At 38.9% G+C, this 19,336-nt stretch overlaps 1 protein-coding gene and 1 long non-coding RNA gene across 4 annotated transcripts in view; one reads left to right on the top strand and one right to left on the bottom strand.

Moving 5' to 3' along the window:
- Positions 1–4,714: 4,714 nt before the first annotated feature.
- Positions 4,715–17,624, bottom strand: LOC150063738 (uncharacterized). Of its 3 annotated transcripts, none has more exons than XR_016535576.1 (3): positions 17,540–17,624; positions 15,448–15,565; positions 4,715–5,075 (listed from the first exon to the last, which is right to left on the bottom strand). It is a non-coding gene; the product is annotated as an uncharacterized LOC150063738 (long non-coding RNA). The 3 variants fall into 3 exon arrangements; XR_016535577.1 differs by having other exon boundaries at positions 17,572–17,594; XR_016535575.1 differs by lacking the exon at positions 17,540–17,624 and adding an exon at positions 16,006–16,854.
- Positions 17,264–19,336, top strand: part of Tpk1 (thiamin pyrophosphokinase 1) — a 257,784-nt gene continuing 255,711 nt past the window's right edge. The window contains exons 1-2 of the mRNA XM_090333457.1: positions 17,264–17,330; positions 17,542–17,597. Coding sequence (XP_090189583.1) covers positions 17,555–17,597 — 43 coding nt within the window. The 5' untranslated portion in view covers positions 17,264–17,330; positions 17,542–17,554. The remainder of the gene's footprint in view (positions 17,331–17,541; positions 17,598–19,336) is intronic.

Genomic DNA, 19,336 nt, shown 5'->3' with positions numbered 1-19,336 from the left:
TGTTATCTCAGTGATATTTCTAAATAATATATATTCTAGTCATATTATAAAAATGCCTCCAAAATAGCAACAACATATAAACAAAAAAGATAATTTTCCCCACCCTAAAGAAACAGACACCACTAACTTAGTCCTATTTTAGTTCTGGTATCTTGTTTTCATCTCCTTCCATTTTTTAATCACTCTAAAGGTTAGTTAGTTTCATTCACTGTGAGGCCTGCTCTTTTTTCTCTTTAGTTCAGGGAGGGGTTTTCTTTGTATTCAGAGAACTTGAATCATCATGCCTTGACATCTTCTGATCTAGGATGATTTATTTCTCATGGTCAAGCTCACTGTTACATAGCTTAAAGTTGGCCATACTTGAGTCAACCTAAATCTGCCACTTACAAAATATATGATACTATGCTATGCATGATTTAGAATTGTGCCTTAAGGAAAGTAATAAGAGTCCCTCAAGAAGTGTATAATTCCTACGACATTATTTTAAGTTTTTTACAGGGAGTTTCTCTTTTAATTCTCAAACTAACCTTATAATGTATACAGAATATTGTGCCCCATTACATATGAGGAATCTGAGCAGGGAAAAGGGAGGTGAGTATTATGCCAAGGTCACATAGCATCCTGAGGGTAGAGCCAAGAACCACCTTCAGATTCTAAGGTATTATATTATTATATTTCTCTCTCTCTCTCTCTATATATATATATATATATATATTTATATATATATCACCCTTTGACAGATAATAAACCATATGGCATATCACATGCATTCTGTATCTCAAGATTTCTTGGTGAAGGATGACCAGTCTAATGGAACACTGATTTTAAAAATTGTTTTAAAGACTGATCAACTGTAACTATTCTCTAGGCAGAACCAGAAACCAGCAAAGCAGATCAGCAGAACTGTTCCACCAAACAGATGTGGCCCCCACAGGCTGGGCTTTAATGAGCTTCCTCTACCATAGTATTTCATTAACCACCAGACTCATTATGAAAAAAGTTCACTTCTAATTCCCAAATCCCCGAATTACAGTAGTTTCTAGTTCATTATCAAGCACTAAGGCTTTCCTCCTTAACCCATCCCACTGGCGTTTGGAAAGCATGGAATGAGAATGTGAATGGTCAAATCACTGGTCAAACCTGGGAAGAATCTGAGGCCACTGAAATGATCAAATCAACATACCTAAGCACCACCCCCAGGCCTCGCAGCTAGACTTTTAGACTCCTGCATATTCAAGGAAGGCCATCTTAAAGTTGATGATTGTCCCCAGGTACAGGAAACACCGACTGCTTGGAGCACTGAGTTCAAAGATCATGGAGGAATTGTTGGCTCTCTTTGCTTCCTGTCTTGTTCCCACAGGGGACATTGAACTCAGTAGACACTATTCTTCTCTGCCTTTTCTTTTTGCATCTTGACATCTGTCCAAATGCTAACCTGTATGTTCTCCATTTAGATTCTTCCTGATATAAAATCACAAGTTGATTTCTCTGCAGACATTTCATTACCATGTACTATTTGCCTTTCAAATGGATTTTTCTGAACTTTTTCTGTCAACTCTTCATATTAATTTCCATAGAAAAATTCCAAATTCTTATTTTCTTATCATTCACCTAAACCTTTACATCTACAGACTTTATTCCCCTGGCTTTCATATTCCCTTCTGACTCAACCCTCTGGAACCGAGCAGACAGAATAAGAAGGATCAAGGAAATAATGGTACAAGTTGTCTAGTTATCTAATTCTCTTCCACCTTCTTCCAAACCCATTATCCCAGCTTTCCCAATGGGAAGTACATAAATAAAAAATAATAGTGGAAAGCTTTTACAAGATCAAGAATGGAGAGAGGAGCAGAGGACAAGTCAAAAAGAAGGCATTATCAAAAGATCGATGGTGGTACTTCAAAACTAGAGAAAGACTGAGCAAACTAGAGAGAGAGAGAGAGAGAGAGAGAGAGAGAGAGAGAGAGAGAGAGAGAGAGAGAGAGAGAGGGAGAGAGAGAGAGATCTGGATTAAGAGTAGCTAAAAGGTTTGTGCCAGGCTGTCAGAAGGTATGAAATCTGTGAGCTCAAAAGTGTGATTATTTGTTGTGCTAGAAGTAATTTGAGATTGTGTTTGAAATAAAATTTCTCATTTTGAAATTTGCAGGTAGCTGGATAACTTCACACTGATGAAGTGGCCGGTAAGAAAATAGAGATGGTCAGGTGAGTATTTCCTTCCTTCCCAAAGGAATGTCTGGGTAAGAACCTTTTCCCATGGACTTCAGAATACTTTGTTGATCCAATTATGTCATTATCGTGCTTTGAGATGCTAACCAGTTCATATATATTTTAAGTAAAATAAAATTATTTAGGTGGATTGTTCTTGAGTTTGCTGGACTGTTGAGTGTCAGAAGCTCACATCTTATTTTTGCCTGGACACCTTAACCCATGGACAGAAAACAGGATCCTGACTAGAGAGAGGAGTCATGTAGAAGGGCCACGATATTACTTCTTTTGTAAAATGCTACGAAACCAACCCTACCGTTAAACATAAATGCCATCACATAAAAACATGGTGAGATGGCACATGGATCCCTTTCTATCTTGGTGGCTAACTTTTACTCCATTTCATTTACATGTCAGGGTTACCTCCACAGTAAAGTGCTAGCCCTGCCTAGGCATTGACTCTTTCTCATTCCCGCCATAACCATTTGAGTATACTGTGCCAAGTGCAATGATGTCTTTAAAATAACTGGATCTAGCTGTCTCCCAATTACATTTGGAGCTTCTCCCAGAAGGATATTTTATTCCTCTCATGCACAGCAGTGTAGTGACAGATAGAGAAGAAATGTCTAGACGTGCAGTAGTAAACCCAGGGAGAATAACAGTTCCAAATATTATAAAGATACAGATCCAAGGTCCTAAACAGTGCTCCTCCATCTTAGACTCTAGCTCCTAGGTTGACTAGGCAGAAAATCCAGTTGCAAGATAAAGACAGCGAATATCTGTCTGCTTTGTCAATATATTAATTTTCCACCATACAGGGGTTAAGAGCTCTGGATTTACAGTCAGACAGCCTGGAATTTACCAAATAATAAGGCCTTTGACAAGCTATTACCTCTCCAAGATTATCAGTAAGTAGGGATAATTCTCAATTGTCTGGGTTGGCATGAAAAATAAGAAGTAACTATCATCATTTGAATTTATATTCAATATATTACCATTATCATTGTTAATATTTATGTGATTATTCTCTAGCAGGATGTACAAATAAGGAAATGCATTTCTTGGAAAAGTCAATCACTAGAAATGGCAACAAATAATATCTATCACTAAATATGCATTATAAAATCAACAATATTTGGATAAATTTGAAATGGAGACAAGGATAGAGGCAATGGTATCTATGTGCTGGATGTCCATGTGTCTCTGGTGTGTGTGTGTGCACACATGCACACACACACAAGTCCTACTGGATTAAGAGAACATACTTCTGTCTGTGTCCTATGTGAACTGTTCGAGATAGGGTCTTTAAGGAGGTAATGAAGGCTAAATGAAGTCACAAATATGTTCTCTTAATCCAGTAGGACTGGTGTTTTTAGAAGAAGAGAAAACACACACACACACAAATCATTCACAAAGGTGTGGCACAGGACACAGCACAAAGCCAATCAGAAACCCAGAAGAGAGGCTGCCATAAATCTGCTCTGCTACCACTCTCATCTTGAACTGCAAACTCCAGAATCACCCAAAAAAGAATAACTTCTGTGTTTAAGCCACTCCTAAGCCATTTCTTCTGTAGTATCTTGTTAGGTCACCCCTAGCAGGGTAACACATTGCAGAAATAGGAGGCTTGTTTCTGCTAGTTTCTCCCTCTCTGGAAGCAGAGATTTGGGAACCATACATACCACCCCTTCTGCATCCTTACCAGAACAGGGGAGGGGCAGCTCACGTGAGATTTCTTAGCAGTGTCTGCATGGGGAGCAGGTGTGCATGGTGCATGCTTTGCATCTGTTAAAGAAACTCCCTTCTAAGGATACATGAATAGAAAGTGTTGAAGCCATGTTTCAGAGCCAAAGACATCCATCTCTAATATCTGCTTTCTTCCTTTAAGATTTTTAGCTTTCTCTCTTGAGTCTCATCAGCCTGGTCTACTAAACACAGTCATACACTAAGCTGAATGCTTAGCCAGATTAAACACGGTGGTATAGTACTTCGGACAGGAGGAAAGACAAAAGTTAAAAACCACTGAAGGATAAGCTTGGATAAAGAAGCTGAAACATAAAATTTTACAAAGAGACTACACCGAGGAGCTTAAATCTGCTAACGGCATGTTTTGCATTGCCCTTCTAATGTCAGATTTAAGTTATTCACAGATGTATTTTTTATTTTGGTCTCTCTTTTAGTGTGTGTATCAGGATCTGTTTTTACTTTCTCCCTTACCTTTAGAAAAAGCATCTGTTTGGGATTTTCTCTTGTTCCCAAAGCTACAGCAAGAGTGTGGATTAGCTGACACACAGAGGGGCTGCCTCGTGCTTGTGCTTCCTGGTCCCAAGATATTACACTATTGCTGACTGGGCTGGGATCAGCAGTGTCAGATTCTGCTTTACTCCAGCAACAAGAAAAAATTGCAAAAATGAATAGGATCCGGCCCACCTGTCTGTTTCTTCTTCAATACACAGCTTTTTCCAAAGCTGTGAGTTTCTAGCTGCCTGGGGAAAAAGAGAGTCATTAATGCCTTCACATTTTCATAATACTTTATGATTCTGCAGATTCACATCAGGTAATTAGTTGTTTTCTTACTCTGTTTATGTTGTAACTAAATGGATCTGAATAACTTTTCACTACTTCTACCTCATACAGAATCTGAGTTTATCTTCATTTGCATTCATGGCCAACAAAGAAAAACAAAACTTTACTTCTCAGGTAGACATTTTGCCCCTGAATTCTCATTTCCTGAATATTTGATGGAGGAGGGAAGAAACAAAAGTTCTTATTTTCCAGAATTTCTTTCTATTTTTCTATGATTTCCAGTGGATGGTCCTAAACTCAGACATTTTTCTTCTTCTTTTTTTTCCCCAAGATCTTCATAGGCACTTTAAAAAAAATAGAAAAACAGAAATGGTCATCTTTGACATTGAGTAGAAATTTAATTTTTCTAAATATATCATCAAAACTTTAAGAAAACAATCAAAACTTTCAAGGAAAATCACCACATTCAGGGGTGGCTATCCAATCAAAAATGATTCAAATTACTAAAAATAGAAAATATGTCAAATATTCTATCAGAATCAATTATCTGCTTATAACCTTGGTGGAGATTATTTCAAATGGACTAGAGTCCTAAGACTTAATTAGAGGAGAGAGATGATACTGAAAAACAGTGTTTTGAAGCAATTATATCCAAATACAAATTAATACATCAAGGTGATATATGGAGCAATACATATAATTATTTGCAAGTATTGCAATGCAGAAACATGTTTCCAGAAAACCAAATGCAATAAAAGCACAACTTAAAACTAAAAGTACCTTGAAAAGATAAATAAATCCATCCTATTTACAATTACATCAAAAAGAATAAAATATGGAACAGTAATTCACACACACATAATTCCAAAATTATATTCTGAAAAATGCCCACTCTTTTGAAGACATTTACTAATACATAAATGATGGGAAATCTCTACATTCGTGGATGAATAAACATTGGTGAACTGGCAATGTTCCCCCAAATGATCTACATACTTAATGTGATTGCTACCGGAATCTTTCAGTTGACATCTTTAGAGAAATTGGTAAATTGACTCTAGAATTTGTATGAACTTATAAGGAACTAAGAAAGTCCATATGGGCTTTAAGAAACCAGACCTAATCATTTTTCCATTTCAAAATTTAACAAAGCTTAAGTAATCAAGAAGTCATGGTACTGGCATGAACTGAGGTTCCAGCAACAAAACCATGTGTCTCTATCAAGTGATTTTTTTAAAAAAATAAAATCTTTTATCTAGAAGACAGAGATTAAGTTTACATTCAAAGATTTCTCTACAGCCATGTTCCTTTACTTGATTCAAACTATTAGAAAAGACCAAAGTTTACAGATATATTTGCATTTTCCCAAAGAAGAAATGTCCTCACTCTTTTAGTCTCACTAAATTACCTCAAATTTTGTATACTTTTTAGATAAGGTTCATGATTTATTACTGATCTTAAATATAGCTTTCATAATAAGTATGTAACAGGCTTAAGGATATATATATTTGCTGCATTAAATTAAAAGACCTTCAAAATGCTCCTTAATAAATGCTAGACTGTTGGGCATCAGTGGCTCAATCCTATTATCCTAGGTACTCCAGAGGCTGAAATTTGAGAATTACAGTTGGAAGCCAGTCTGAGGAATGGATGTACATGGGACTGTAAATCACACACAGAGAAGTGGAGATGTTGCTCAAGTGGTAGAGCATTACTTGTGCAAAATAAAAGCTCAAGGGCAAAACCCAAGCCTCGTGAATGGCCCCCACAGGCACAGACTTGTATGTACATATGCACACGCATGTGTGCACGTGCACACGCGCACACACACACACACACACACACACAGAGTAGTGATAGATTGAAATCTTGTACTTGAATACCTCAATATTTTTAAGCCATATTCATTACAGGCAATAGAATGTTTCACTGATAGAGCTTCAACTGCAAATCTAAAGATGATAAGCAATTTAGTGAGCATCTCATTACCTTTTTCTCAACCAGGGACATGGAAGCTCACTCTATTAACCACAATAAGCCTGCTTTTAGCTTGTGTTTAGAGCTCTTTACTTGGAGCATTGAAATAAAAACTCTGTCGTATGTCAGCTTACAAATGAACTGAAATAACCAGAAGAAAAAAAAGCAAGTAAAATGTCAAAACGTGCCTTCTATAGATGAATTGAGAATTCTGTAGCTATCTGTAGACTATTGCTTCAGACCACTGCAGAACGAAAACTTGAGGAAGGAATTTTGGCTTATCCTTTTTGGTTGAAATAGTGTCTTTCTCTAAAAGCTATCCTCATTAAACTAAGCCCAGGAAGTGATTCTAAACAACTTAATTTGAAAATTTATGTATTATATACAGTAAAATTTAAATGACCAAGAACTTTTCTGTTTAAAATTGAAATAAGTTTGTATTAGATAAGTAAAATTTTGTATGGCCAGCTTAAAGACTGGGTATTATACAGATGAAAATAACAATGCTTTCAAAGTATTTTACAACACATTTAAATAACATTCACAAGAGTCATCCGTTTTTAATCATACCAAGGGTAGATTTTAGAGTTCTAGAGGCTAATGCATATTTGACCACATGAACACACCCTCTTGTCCATCTCTCACAAGCTGTTCTGCCTTTACTGGGAAAGGCTGAGTTACAGGAACTAATCCTTCAGTATTGGAAAATCCCAGATCAAAAGGTCATCTTTGTCTTTAGTCAGAAGGAGCTTCTCGGTAATTTCATTTTCACATTAGAGTATATGAACCAGACTAAGTGTAAACTTAAGAAGCAAATCAAATTACTGTTGACAAAAGAATGCACTTGAAACATCATTTTCTTCAACTGTTGATTAAGGGATCCATCATATTGTCCAGCTAATGTAGAAAACTGGGAGACTACAGAAAATGGAAATATGAATGGGGGGATACCACGGGCATCAGTGAGATGGAGGACATGTTGTGGATATTTTCTTGTCTACTTTTATGGCTTTTCCTCTATTTTCATTATTAATCCCTTTAAAGTAGAACTCCTTTTTTATTAGGAATCATCTCAGCTATTTCCATTTTGATTAAAACACACAGACAGGTATTCCAAAGAGATATTTGTTAAAAACCTAAAGAAACATAGGTTGCATGGTTACCCTCATTTGTAATCATTAGAATGGGCCTATAAATCTACAAGTAAACACAATGGATAGCAAAAGACAAAAGGTTACACCAGGTCATGATAAATTAAACAGGTCTCTAAATATTCTCACAGTGAGACCAAAGAAGGATGTTCTTAGGAAAGGATCACAAAGGCTCAGTAGCTATGTGCATATGATCATATAAAATGATGTTCATTGAAATAAACTTCAAGTAATGCAAACAAGAGGTTTTCTGTTATTTTACTTTTTTGTTTTGCGTTGTTTTCCTCCTTTATCACTGTTTTTTGACTTCCATACTGTACTTTTTGTCTTGTATATGAGTTTATCTGTTTGGGGGAGGGAAAGAGGAAGCAAAGAGTTGCTGGGGAAAAGGGGGAACTAAAGCAGCAGCAATACTCAGTAGATGTTACATTGACAATGAACTTGTCTGGGAGAGAGGGAGGAGGGAAAAATGTGGGAAGAGGTAGCACTGTTCAAAAGGAAATACACTCATTATCTGGCTTCTATACATCACCTTTACAATAAAAAATAAAAAAAAAAAGAGGGAACTTGTGATTCATGAACTGTGGATAATAGATTTACTTTGGTACTTTTCATCATTTTTCCTTTCTATTTATCTCAAGTCCGCCTCAGGGCAGTAAACACAAAGAACCTCCTACCTCGCTCTGCAATGCTCAGGTGCATAGAGCAGCTGAGAATCTTATAGGAAATAATTCTTTCGCCACTGAATCTTAATAGGATAGCTGCAACCTCCTTAGTAGTAGGTTATCCTCAAGTCACATAGTTAAATGCTTTCCTCCTTCAAACGTTCATATTCAAATTGAATCTGTTGTCTGCACTGGGCAGAATCAGACAAAATCTCAGCTTATAAAACAACGGATGCCCTCAGGATCTGAAAATGCCTTCTTTGCAGGGATGCAATGAATGCGGAACAAGACTGAAACTTTTTCTCCCTCCCCCCACCTTTCTCACCCCACCCCACCACCCTTTCTTTTTTTCTTTTGCCAGAGGTAAAGGGTCTTTCTGTGTGGAGAATGGTATCTAGATCAAAAGCCCCAAAGTCTGACTTGACATTTCGACATTAAAACGGTTGGGAGAATTGTACACACTGTGTCCTGTGATTGTCGTCAGGGCCAGTTGACCTTATAGCTGTACTGTATTTCAAGGTATTTTTTTGTTTTTTGGGGTTTTTTTTTTGTTTGTTTTTTTTTATGCCAGTCTTGGCTTTTGAACTCAAGGCCTGAGTATTGCCCATGGGCTTTCTCAAGACTAGAGCTCTACCAATTGAGCCACAGCACCACTTCCATCTTTTTCTATGTATTTGGTACTGAAGAATCAAACCCAGGTCTTTGCGTATGCTAAGCAAGCACTCGACCACTAGGCCAAACTCCCCACCCTGTATTTCAAGTTTTATCCCACACTCAGAGACTTACTTAAAGAGCAAGGAGACATGACATTTTTGACACTACAGAATGTGATGGTTGTAGTACAAATAATGCATTTGTTTGTTATAGCTATGTATTTTACATTTTTAAGTCATAAGACCCTTCAAGATGTGCAGACAAGCAAATTTGAGACAGAATTTACATTAAAATCAGTTATGGGCTACACACAGCTGCATTCTACCAACTTTCTATAGCTTTACAGCTTTACTTTAATAACGTTCTAATCCAAGGGTTAAAATCTACATATTTTTTAAACTACATTTTTGTGACAAGACAAAACATAAAAGAATTCATTTTCTCTTTTCTAAGTCGCACTCATTTTTTAAGTGCATTTATAAATAATATGCCTCTGGCCAGGAGTTTGGCCTAGTGGTAGAGTGCTTGCCTAGCATGCACGAAGACCCAGGTTCGATTCCTTGGTACCACATACATAGAAAAAAAGCCAGAAGTGGCGCTGAGGCTCAAGCGGTAGAGCTCTAGCCTTGAGAAAAATCCAAGAACAGTGCTCAGGCCCTGAGCTTAAGCCCAGGACTGGCAAAATAAATAAATAAATAAACAAACAAACAAATAAATAAAATGCCTTATTGGATATTAATAGACAAAATATGTGTGAATGGTTGTTGATGAAAATGACTGGGAAAGAATAAATAAGTGAAAGAACCATTTTTTAGCTTTTCAATTTAGAACATGAACTACCATAGGATAGATGGGGTGATGTTCTGTTGTGCTTCCTTAGACATTTTCTCTTAGCTTTGCTGGGCCTCAGATTACCCACTTAGAAAAATGAGTACAAAATGATTTATCAAATATAAGACACTATTCACTATAATATGCATTATTATAATGTATCACTAAGGAAAACAAAATTTACCTGAAATCATAAATATGGTTCATTATACCTTTAAATTGTTTTCTTCCCCTCTCCCTCTCCCCCTACCGCCCCCCCTCCTCCTTCAGAGTAATATTAGAAATAGGAGTTAAACTCTTACATGTCTCTTCATGCAAAGCTTGAATTCTACCATGCACCTAGTTTGGCATTTTTGCTAGCTATGTGTGGATAGAGAATTTTCTGCTCTGGTTGGCTTTAAATCGTAATCCTCCAAGTCTGAGCCTAAAACTAGGATTATAGGTGATACCTAGTTAGCTGTTGATTTTTAATAGACATTCTGTGTGTGTTTTCATGGATATGTGTATGTATCTGTGTGTGTATGTGAATCAATACTGGAGCTTCAAGTCAGGACCTGGATAGTGTTCCTTAGTATTTCCATTTAAGGCTAGCTCTCTACTACTTGAGACACAGCCCCACTGCTATTTGTTTGTTTTGTGTTTTGCTTTCTAATTTTGGGGTTTTGGGTTTTTTTGTTGGCTAATTAGAATTAATTATCTCAGAGACTTTCTGCTCTGGCTCACTTTAAACCTCAGTCCTCAGATCTCACCCTCCTGAGATGTTAGGATTATAGTTGCGAGTCACAAGCATCTAGTAAAATTGTTACTTTATAGCTATTGAAAGTTTTTTACACACATTAACAAATTTTTACTTCTATGTGTACAATAAAAGCTATAATCAAGCTGTGCATTCAGAAGCAATGAAAAATGAAAATGACTATATGCAACCATTAAGTACAGATACATGAAGGTTAGTGGTATCCATATATGAAAAACAGAAAATGTTCTTAGGACATTTAAATTGATGACTGTCATGAACAATCACTTACTTGTATATAACAGATCAACATGAACATAACTGAGGGAGCAAAGCTGGACATACTAAAGATAATCAAACTCTACACTCCAGAATCTAATAATACATTCTAGAAAATCTATACTGTGAAATTGGGAGGTATAATTTTTGAGTATAAAAGAAGAAAATGACTTCATTTTTCAGCATAATTGTTTCAGGGGCTTCTCTACCAACAATCTGATATTTAGCATTTTTTTTAGATTCTTTGATTTTGCACATGGAACTACTTTAAAAAAATCTTAATGAGGAAGGCTATTTTTTTTTTTTTTGCCAGTCCTGGGCTTGGGCTCGGGCTCAGGGCCTGAGCACTGTCCTTGGTCTTTCTCAAGGCTAGAACTCTACCACTTGAGTCAAGCACCACTTCTGGCTTTTTTTTTTTCTGTGTATGTGGTACCGAGGGATCCAACCGGAGTCTTCTTGCATGCTAGGCAAGCACTCTACCAGTAGGCCAAACTCCCGGTCCCTCCAGTGCGTTCTAACAGTGGTATTTCCCTGTGACTGACATACAAGTACAACCTAGTGTAATACTGTTTGCTTTCTTTTCAACTCCTGCCCACATTCTCTTGTGATGGGATCTTTAAAGAGAATGATTGCTCCTTCTCTCCAGCTGTGCAGATTTTAGCGTTTTCTATAAATTTCATGGGACTTGCTATTCCAACTCAATGGACTCATCCTAGCCAAGCGCTATACTGAAGTGCTGCTCAGCCAATAGAAGTATCTTTGGAGTCATCTGACATGTGCTTCAGAAACTTACCTTGCAAGGTAAACAATGTCCAATTTATTTTTCTAAGGGCTCTTGCCTTTTTGGTTCAGTCAAGGAAATAACCCATTAAACTACCTAAGGGGAAAAAAAATAAATTCCTAGGGAAAAGCTCTGAATGGATCAAAATATTTACGTTTCATAGTTAACTCTCAATCATCTATGTGGTGAATGTGACTCAAATTTGTGAAAGTCATTGCTTTTGTCATGAGACAGAATTGCTATTGTCAACATCATGGGTATTCTTATCCATGAGAATGAGATGTAAAATTTATACTTTATCAGCACACTTAAAATTCCTTGTTTTCCATATCTTGTAGTTTTCAGCAACTTAGAGCCATATGTCCTCTGAACTTGTATCTTCTCAAATTGTATAAGACTTCCTTTATATGACCTAGCCACACACTCTTCCAAAGGGGACCCTAGCATAGGGTCATTGGGTGCCAGTAAATTCATCATGACATGTGCTCCTCTGCTGCCCTCTACTGGAAGTATCAATACTTTGTACAAGGTTTCCAGAAAGCAGGTGTGTGTGTGTGTGTGTGTGTGTGTGTGTGTGTGTGTGTGTGTGTGTGTGTGTGTGTGCATGTGTGTGTGTGCACACGCTCATGCGGTGTGTAAGTCCTGGGTCATGAACTCCAGGCCTGTCACACTGTCCCTGAGCTCTTTTGTTTAAGCCTAGTGCTCTACCACGGGAGCCACAGCCTTACTTCTGTCTTTTATGGTAGTTATTAGAGGTAAGAGTCTTAAGGATGTCCTGTCCAGGCTGGCATTGAACCATGCTCTTCAGATAGCAGCCTCCTGAGTAGCTAAGATTATAGACATGGGCTACTGGTGCCTGGCATCAACTGTTTTTAACAAGTGAAAAGGTATAATGCCTTGGAAAGAAGTCACAAAGGTAACTGAAAAAGAATAAGGGGCAATTTTTGATAATTATTCCAAAGTTACTACTTTGATCATTATTATAAGAGTCCCCAAGCACAGTACATTATGCTAGATTTGGCTGATTTTTTATTAGCTGAAAAAAAATTCTGAAAATCTCATTAGGGCACTTTTGTCTATTCCTAGATAAGTAAATGAGTTGAAAAAAAATCACAAAATCCAACTTTTACTTAGGATCCTAGTCATTTTTTCCTAAGTATGCCATCTTTTTCATTTTTATACTAAGGCTTGAACTCATGACCTCCCACTTGCTAATAATCAAGCACTATATAACTGTCTCCTTTCTTTTCTGAATAGAGAAGTTTGTTAATTTTCTTCTCTTATCCAAACTCAAATGGAACTGACAGTCAATTATTTACCCCAGTCTGCAGTTTGACCAATTTATCTTTAATGAATGAACAACTTTAACTTTCCATTTCCTTCTTCCTTTAACAAATATATTTACTGAGCATATTCTACATCCTAACTACCTTCATGAAACTTACAGGCTCTGAGGCAATTTTAAACAGAAAAATAATTTCTAGAAGAATTATTTAACTATATATTATTGAAACCATATCAAAATCGGAATGGACAGCTTATATACAAGGCCATGCCTATATGCAGCTAATGAATGGAAAAGTCAGTGTGCCTAAAAAGAATGGGTGCTGCTTAATGTCACTCTTGATTCCATATTCCCCTAGACACAGAGGGCAGTTTGCCTCTAACAGTGATGCTGTTTGTGACTGAGCCATTAGTAAAAATCATGTATAATGCTAATTGCTTTCATTTGAACTGCTATCTTCTCAGGTAACAGGGACCCTTAGAAAAATGATGGTGCCATCGAACTTTACAGACCTTAGAGCTTGATATAAATTCCATAGGACCCACCTATTCTACCTCCATGGTTTCATCCTAGCTGTGTGTAACATGGGAAGAGACACTGAAATCCAGAGCACTTATAGAACCATGGGAGAACAGTGAGATCTTAGGATTAGGGCTCTAAAATTATGGAGTCAACTCTGCAAACCAAACCTGAAGTTAAATATCAATGGACACAGCAGGGAACTTCACCACTGGCTACCACAAAACTGGGAATCTTTCAGAAGAAAGAAAAATGGAAACATTCAATATCTTAAAAAAGAGTGATGGCTGGCACTCACACAAAAATTGGTTGACATATCTATAATTGGAACCATAACTATCTAATCATGTCAGAAAGTGGAGAAATGTAATGAACAGATCAGGACATGTCAAAGACAATGGAATTAATAGACAAAGACCTTACTGCATGTATTCTAATTATGACCAAGGATATGAAGAAGCATATTATTTAAAAATAATAATGAAAATTCTCACATTGAAAGAAATATAACAATGCACAGGAATAAGGATGATATATCAGATAATGAAGAGAAAACTTCATTGGATTTCAGTACAAATGTGTAAAGACTGTGTGAACTAAAGCACAGAGGGAAAAAAGAGATGAAAAGAAATGGATGGATTCTGACTCTTGGCTTATATTTTTAATATATACTATATATTAAAATTTTGTGTTGTCAGTCCTGAGGCTTAAACTCAGGGGCTTGGTGCTGTTCCTGAGCTTTCTGTCTTAAGGCTAGCCCTCTACCCCTTGAGCCACAACTCCATTTCAGGGTTTTTTTGGTGATTATTTGGAGATAAGAGTCATATAGACTGTGCTACCCAGACTGGCTTTGAACTGCGATCCTGCAATCTCACCTTCCTAATTAGCTAGAAATACAGGTGTAAGCCACTGGCACCTAGCAAAATTCTCATTGTTGTAAAGCCTAGCCACTGTCTCTGAAAATCTTTTCTGAGTCTTCCTAAAGTCATAACAATAAATCTTGTCTTGCTCCATGACCTCGTTCTGTGCGTACACATCTCTTATAAATCTTATGCAGTTCATTTTAAATTGTGTCCCCAAAATGTTGCTTGAACTCCAGGGTTTGCATACACATTTCAAACATTAAGAAAAAGGAAGGGACAATGAAATTGATAGAACTCACCTTGTAGAAGGATGTCAAAGATAGCTAAGGAAATGATGGTACTTTGGCTATTGCTTTAAACATAACAGGTCTGAGTTCTCAGGGCCACAGAATGGAAATACAAGGCAAAGGAAGCCCTACTGATTAGCTCAGAAGGATCATGATGTTAAGAAGAAGGAAACTGGAGATAATCATGAAATATTTAAGTGGAAATCAGCTGAAGATGTTAGAAATACTACTTGACCTGTTGCTGATGAAATCAAAATTGGTATACATTTTGAGGTTGAGAAAATGATTTGATTTTCTTAATAAATGGATGCCATAATAAAAACGCTGGGGTTGAAGACTTGAACTGCCTATTGGCAGCCTTCAGGGGAATAGGTTTTGTACAAAGAAATATTTGTAACTAGGCTCAGTGAGTGTCATGTAGTGTTTTCCTCCCAAGATTAGAGAAAGAGTGTCCTGCATTGTTTTATCAGAAGTACCCAGGAAACAGTGCTAAATGTTTCAATGTCTTTGAGACATTCTGGGTTTGGAGATAAAGGCCTTCTTTACAGGTCTTCACAAGTTTCTTTAAGAGTAGATAATGCATTATAAATGCCAAAGCAGTTCGGTGATAGTGTTGTGATTCTAAGACTTATTTGACTATAGAATGCTTTTAATTTTTGGAAAAGTATACATATATTTTGCACCTTACCAGTTTCTATGCAATGAAGGTAGTCTGCAAGATGAGTGGTGAGGGAAATGGGAAGCCCTTTTCTATCCTGGAGAAAACCCACATGGTGCTGCTTGTGGCTCAGAATCAAAGTAGAGCTCTGACAAATAAACAAATAGAATAAATAAGACAAATAAAGCCAGAAAATTATAAAGAAAGGAATCTTGTGTATATAACGCCCCCCCCCAAGATTCTACCAGGATCACAACCTTGTCGAATACCAGAAAAACAAAGGAGTATACTTTTACTAGTCCATTGAGTCTACGCCACAGCAATAAGACAAGAGAAAGAAATGAAGAGTATTCAAATAGGAAAGACAGATAAATTAGCTCTGTCTACAGATGACACAAAAGCAGAAAACAACTAGAGTAGATAAATTTATTTACATAGTATCATCCTTCAAAAATCTGTTATTATAATGAGATTGCTGAGAAATAAATCAAGTTGTAAATCTCATTCAAAACAATGATGAAATTTTTTAGAAAGAGAAAAAAATGTATAGAAAAAATATTTTCACAGAGCAATTAAAGAGAACTCTACCACCAACACCATCTCTCTAGGTCTTGAGTGATGGAGCCCATCTGTGAAGAAACAAAGGAGATGTAATTAATTGGAGTCCAACTCCCTTATCCTGTAGTTTTCTTGTGACCAATACTAAATCTGAAGCAGAAATGCACAATTATAATGGAAATTTAGGTAAATGAATTTGGAAACAAATAAGTAACTATGTGCAAAAAAAGAAAAACAATGATACTCAAAGCAATCCTGAACAAAATGAACAATGTTGAAAGTATTACAATGCCTGACTTCAAAATATTGCAAAATATTAGCAACCACTGGGCACAGTGGCGCACACCTGCAATCCTAGCTACTCAGGAAGCTGAGATCCGAAGATCTCGATTCAAAGAACTGAGACTCTAAAGAACCAAACCTCCAATTCACCACTAGAAAATGGGAAGTGGGGCTCAAGGGGTACAGTTGTAGCTAAATCACTCAGGGACATTGCCAAGGCCCAGAGCTCAAGCCCCAGGACCTATAAAATAAATACACATTAGCAACCAAAACCAGCAGTTTACAGACATACAGATAAGGGTTGAGGGAAGCCTAGGATTGCAATGGTTTCATTTATTGAAAGTCCATTGGACTGGAAAAAAACTGGATATCCACCTGCAAAAGAAAGGAACCCAAACTACATTCAAAAAGCAAATCATTTGGTCACAGACTGAAATAATAAGAACTGAATTATGACATTTCTACAAGAAAATATAGAGGAGACACGGTAGGACACTGAGCTGGGCAATGATATATATATATATATATATGTACACATGATTAAAAGTGTATGGATGAAGAATTGTGAAATATTTCCATTTCAATAATCATCACAGAAGTGCATCAAAGCCACAGTGAGAAATCAGAGTGAGGAGGGGGAGAGGAAGGGAGGGGGTGGAGGAAGGTGGAAGGAGGGAGGAAGAAATGTCTGCACAGGTGCAGGTCAGGGCATCTTTCTCCGTGCGCTCTCCCGGCCCCTAGGCCAGCTCAGCCCGGGAACCGCTGCCTGGCCAGCGCGGGGACGAGCCGAGCTGGCGGACCGGGCCAGGCGGGAACGACTCGTGCACGCGCGGCTGAGAAGAGCTGGGGCCTCCACCGCGGGGCCGCTGTGGGCGGGGTGAAATCCCGGACGCGCGCGCGCGCAGCGTCCCGGCCACCCGCCCGGGAGCTCGAGGGGGGGCGGGGCCGGGCCTGGAAGGGGGCGGGGCCTGAGGGAGCGCGCGCCCGCCTCTGGGTCGCGCGCTGCAGGCCGCTTAGCCGAGCGCCGAGCGGCCGATTTGGGGGTTCCCGCAACCCGCGCTCCCGCACGTCGTGTGAGTGGGGGGGGGGGGGAGTGGGGGCGGCGGGGAGGACGGCAGGCTCGGGCGGCGCTGTGCCCGGATGGGCGGGAGGAAAAGTGTGTGTGGGGGGAGGCGGGTGAGCTGGACCCGCGGGCCTCGCCTCGGGGGAACGCGGACCCCGGGGTCCGCCCCCCGAAGGAGCCCGGCCCCGCCTTGACCGTCGGTTCTCTTTCTGAACGCACAGGTCGTCACCCGCCATGGAGCTCGCCTTTACCCCGCTGGAGGCCCTGCTTCCCGCCGGTACGGTATTCCTCAGCGCGCCGGCGCCGCCGCCCGCCGCCGCGGGGTGAAAGGGGAAAGGTCAAAGGGGGCACGGAGGCCTGGACACGCCCCTCCCCGCGCCCCTCCCGGCCCACCCGAGCCTCCGCGTCCGGGGCTGTCATCCCGGCCGCCGCCGCCGCCGTGCGCCGGGCCCGTCTGCACGCAGGCTGGCTGGCGCCCTACCCCGTGAGGCACGCCTCCTGCCTAGCCTTTTGCTGGCTGCGGAGGGGCGGAGGCTGGGTGGCCCTGTGTGCGGGATGGACGGGCGGGAGCCTTCTCTAGACACTGATTTTCCTCGTCTTTCCTTTTTAAGTTAAGTATTTGTTCAGGCTCGACCATTTGTGTTTTCCTCCTCGTCTCTGGCACTCTACACTGGAGCCACGCTTCTTCCATTTCCAGCATTTTATGTATTTATTTGCAGATTAATTGGAATCCCAGGGATTTTTTTCTTATTTACTCATTTATTTAGTGGAACTGTTGTCCTCAGCTCTCAGCTTCCTGAAGCACCAGGATATTACAGGCAGGAGCAAGTGTATACAAATGTACAAGTGCCCCTCGTAGCGTTCATTCTTGTTTTTAAATTGTTATTTTATTGGTAGGGTAATGTATAGAGGAGTTACTGTTCCATTCATCTGGTAGTAAGTACATGACTGCTCGAATTTTGATTCTCCTCATGGTTTGGTCCCCATTTTCTTTCCACAGCCCCCTCCCTTGTTTTCCCCCTTCTCTATTTCGAATAAACAAGGACACGTAGATGCAGTAGACCAGATTAAAAAAAAAAAAGTCAGATACATTAACAACATGAGATAAAACACCATACGCGTAAAAAAACAAAAATAACTTCACAGAGTACCTTAAGAACAACAATCACAAAGATAAAGCTCCGTTCCATATTCTCCAGTCCATATTCTCCAGTTCACTTCACTTAGTCTCATCCTATACTGCCATATGTACCGAGGTTTTGAGCTACTGCGATCCTCTGCAAGGGGAGTCCTAGGTGTGTACTAATTATCACAGATGAGGGAAACCATGCATCTGGCTTACTTCATTTAATATAATTTTTCCAAGTCTTTCTATTTCCTTATTAATGGGGCAATGCCCATTCTGATGGCAGCATAGAATTCCATTATGTGTAAGTACCCCACCTTCTTGATCCAGTCATCTACTGAGGGGCATCTTGGTTGGTTCCATATCTTAGCTCTTGTAAATAATGCTGCTGTGAACATGGTTGTGCTAGTAGCTTTAGTATGTACTTATTTCTGGACATGTAGGTAAAGCCAAGGAGTAGGATTGCTGGATCGGGGAGCTCTATGTTTAGTCTTTTGAGGAATCACTATACTGCTTTTCAAAGTGGTTGAATAAGTTTACACTCCCACCAATGAGGTAGCAGCATTTCCTTCTAGCCACATTCCTGCCAGTTGTTATTAGATTTCTTGATAATTCTAACTGGAGTGAGGTGGAATCTCAAAGTTGTTTTGATTTGCATTTCTTTTATAGCAAGAGATGTTGAGCATTTCTTCTTCAGAGAAGTCTCTTTTAGTCTTTAGCCCACCTTTTAATGGTATGTTTATTTCTTTGAGGATTTGCTTTTGAGATATTCAATTTTTTGAGCTGTAAGTATATTTTAGATATGAGGCCTTTATCTGTTGTATGACTAGTGAAAATCTCCCACTCTGTGGCCTTTCTATTTGACTTGCTAGCTATGTTCTTTGCCATAC

Source organism: Megascapheus bottae, chromosome 5 (genome assembly GCF_031878675.1).
Source record: "Megascapheus bottae isolate mThoBot1 chromosome 5, mThoBot2.hap1, whole genome shotgun sequence".
In the NCBI taxonomy this organism is placed as follows: domain Eukaryota; kingdom Metazoa; phylum Chordata; class Mammalia; order Rodentia; family Geomyidae; genus Megascapheus; species Megascapheus bottae.
Note: the sequence above shows the minus strand (reverse complement) of the source record. Positions and strands in the feature narration are given on the sequence as shown.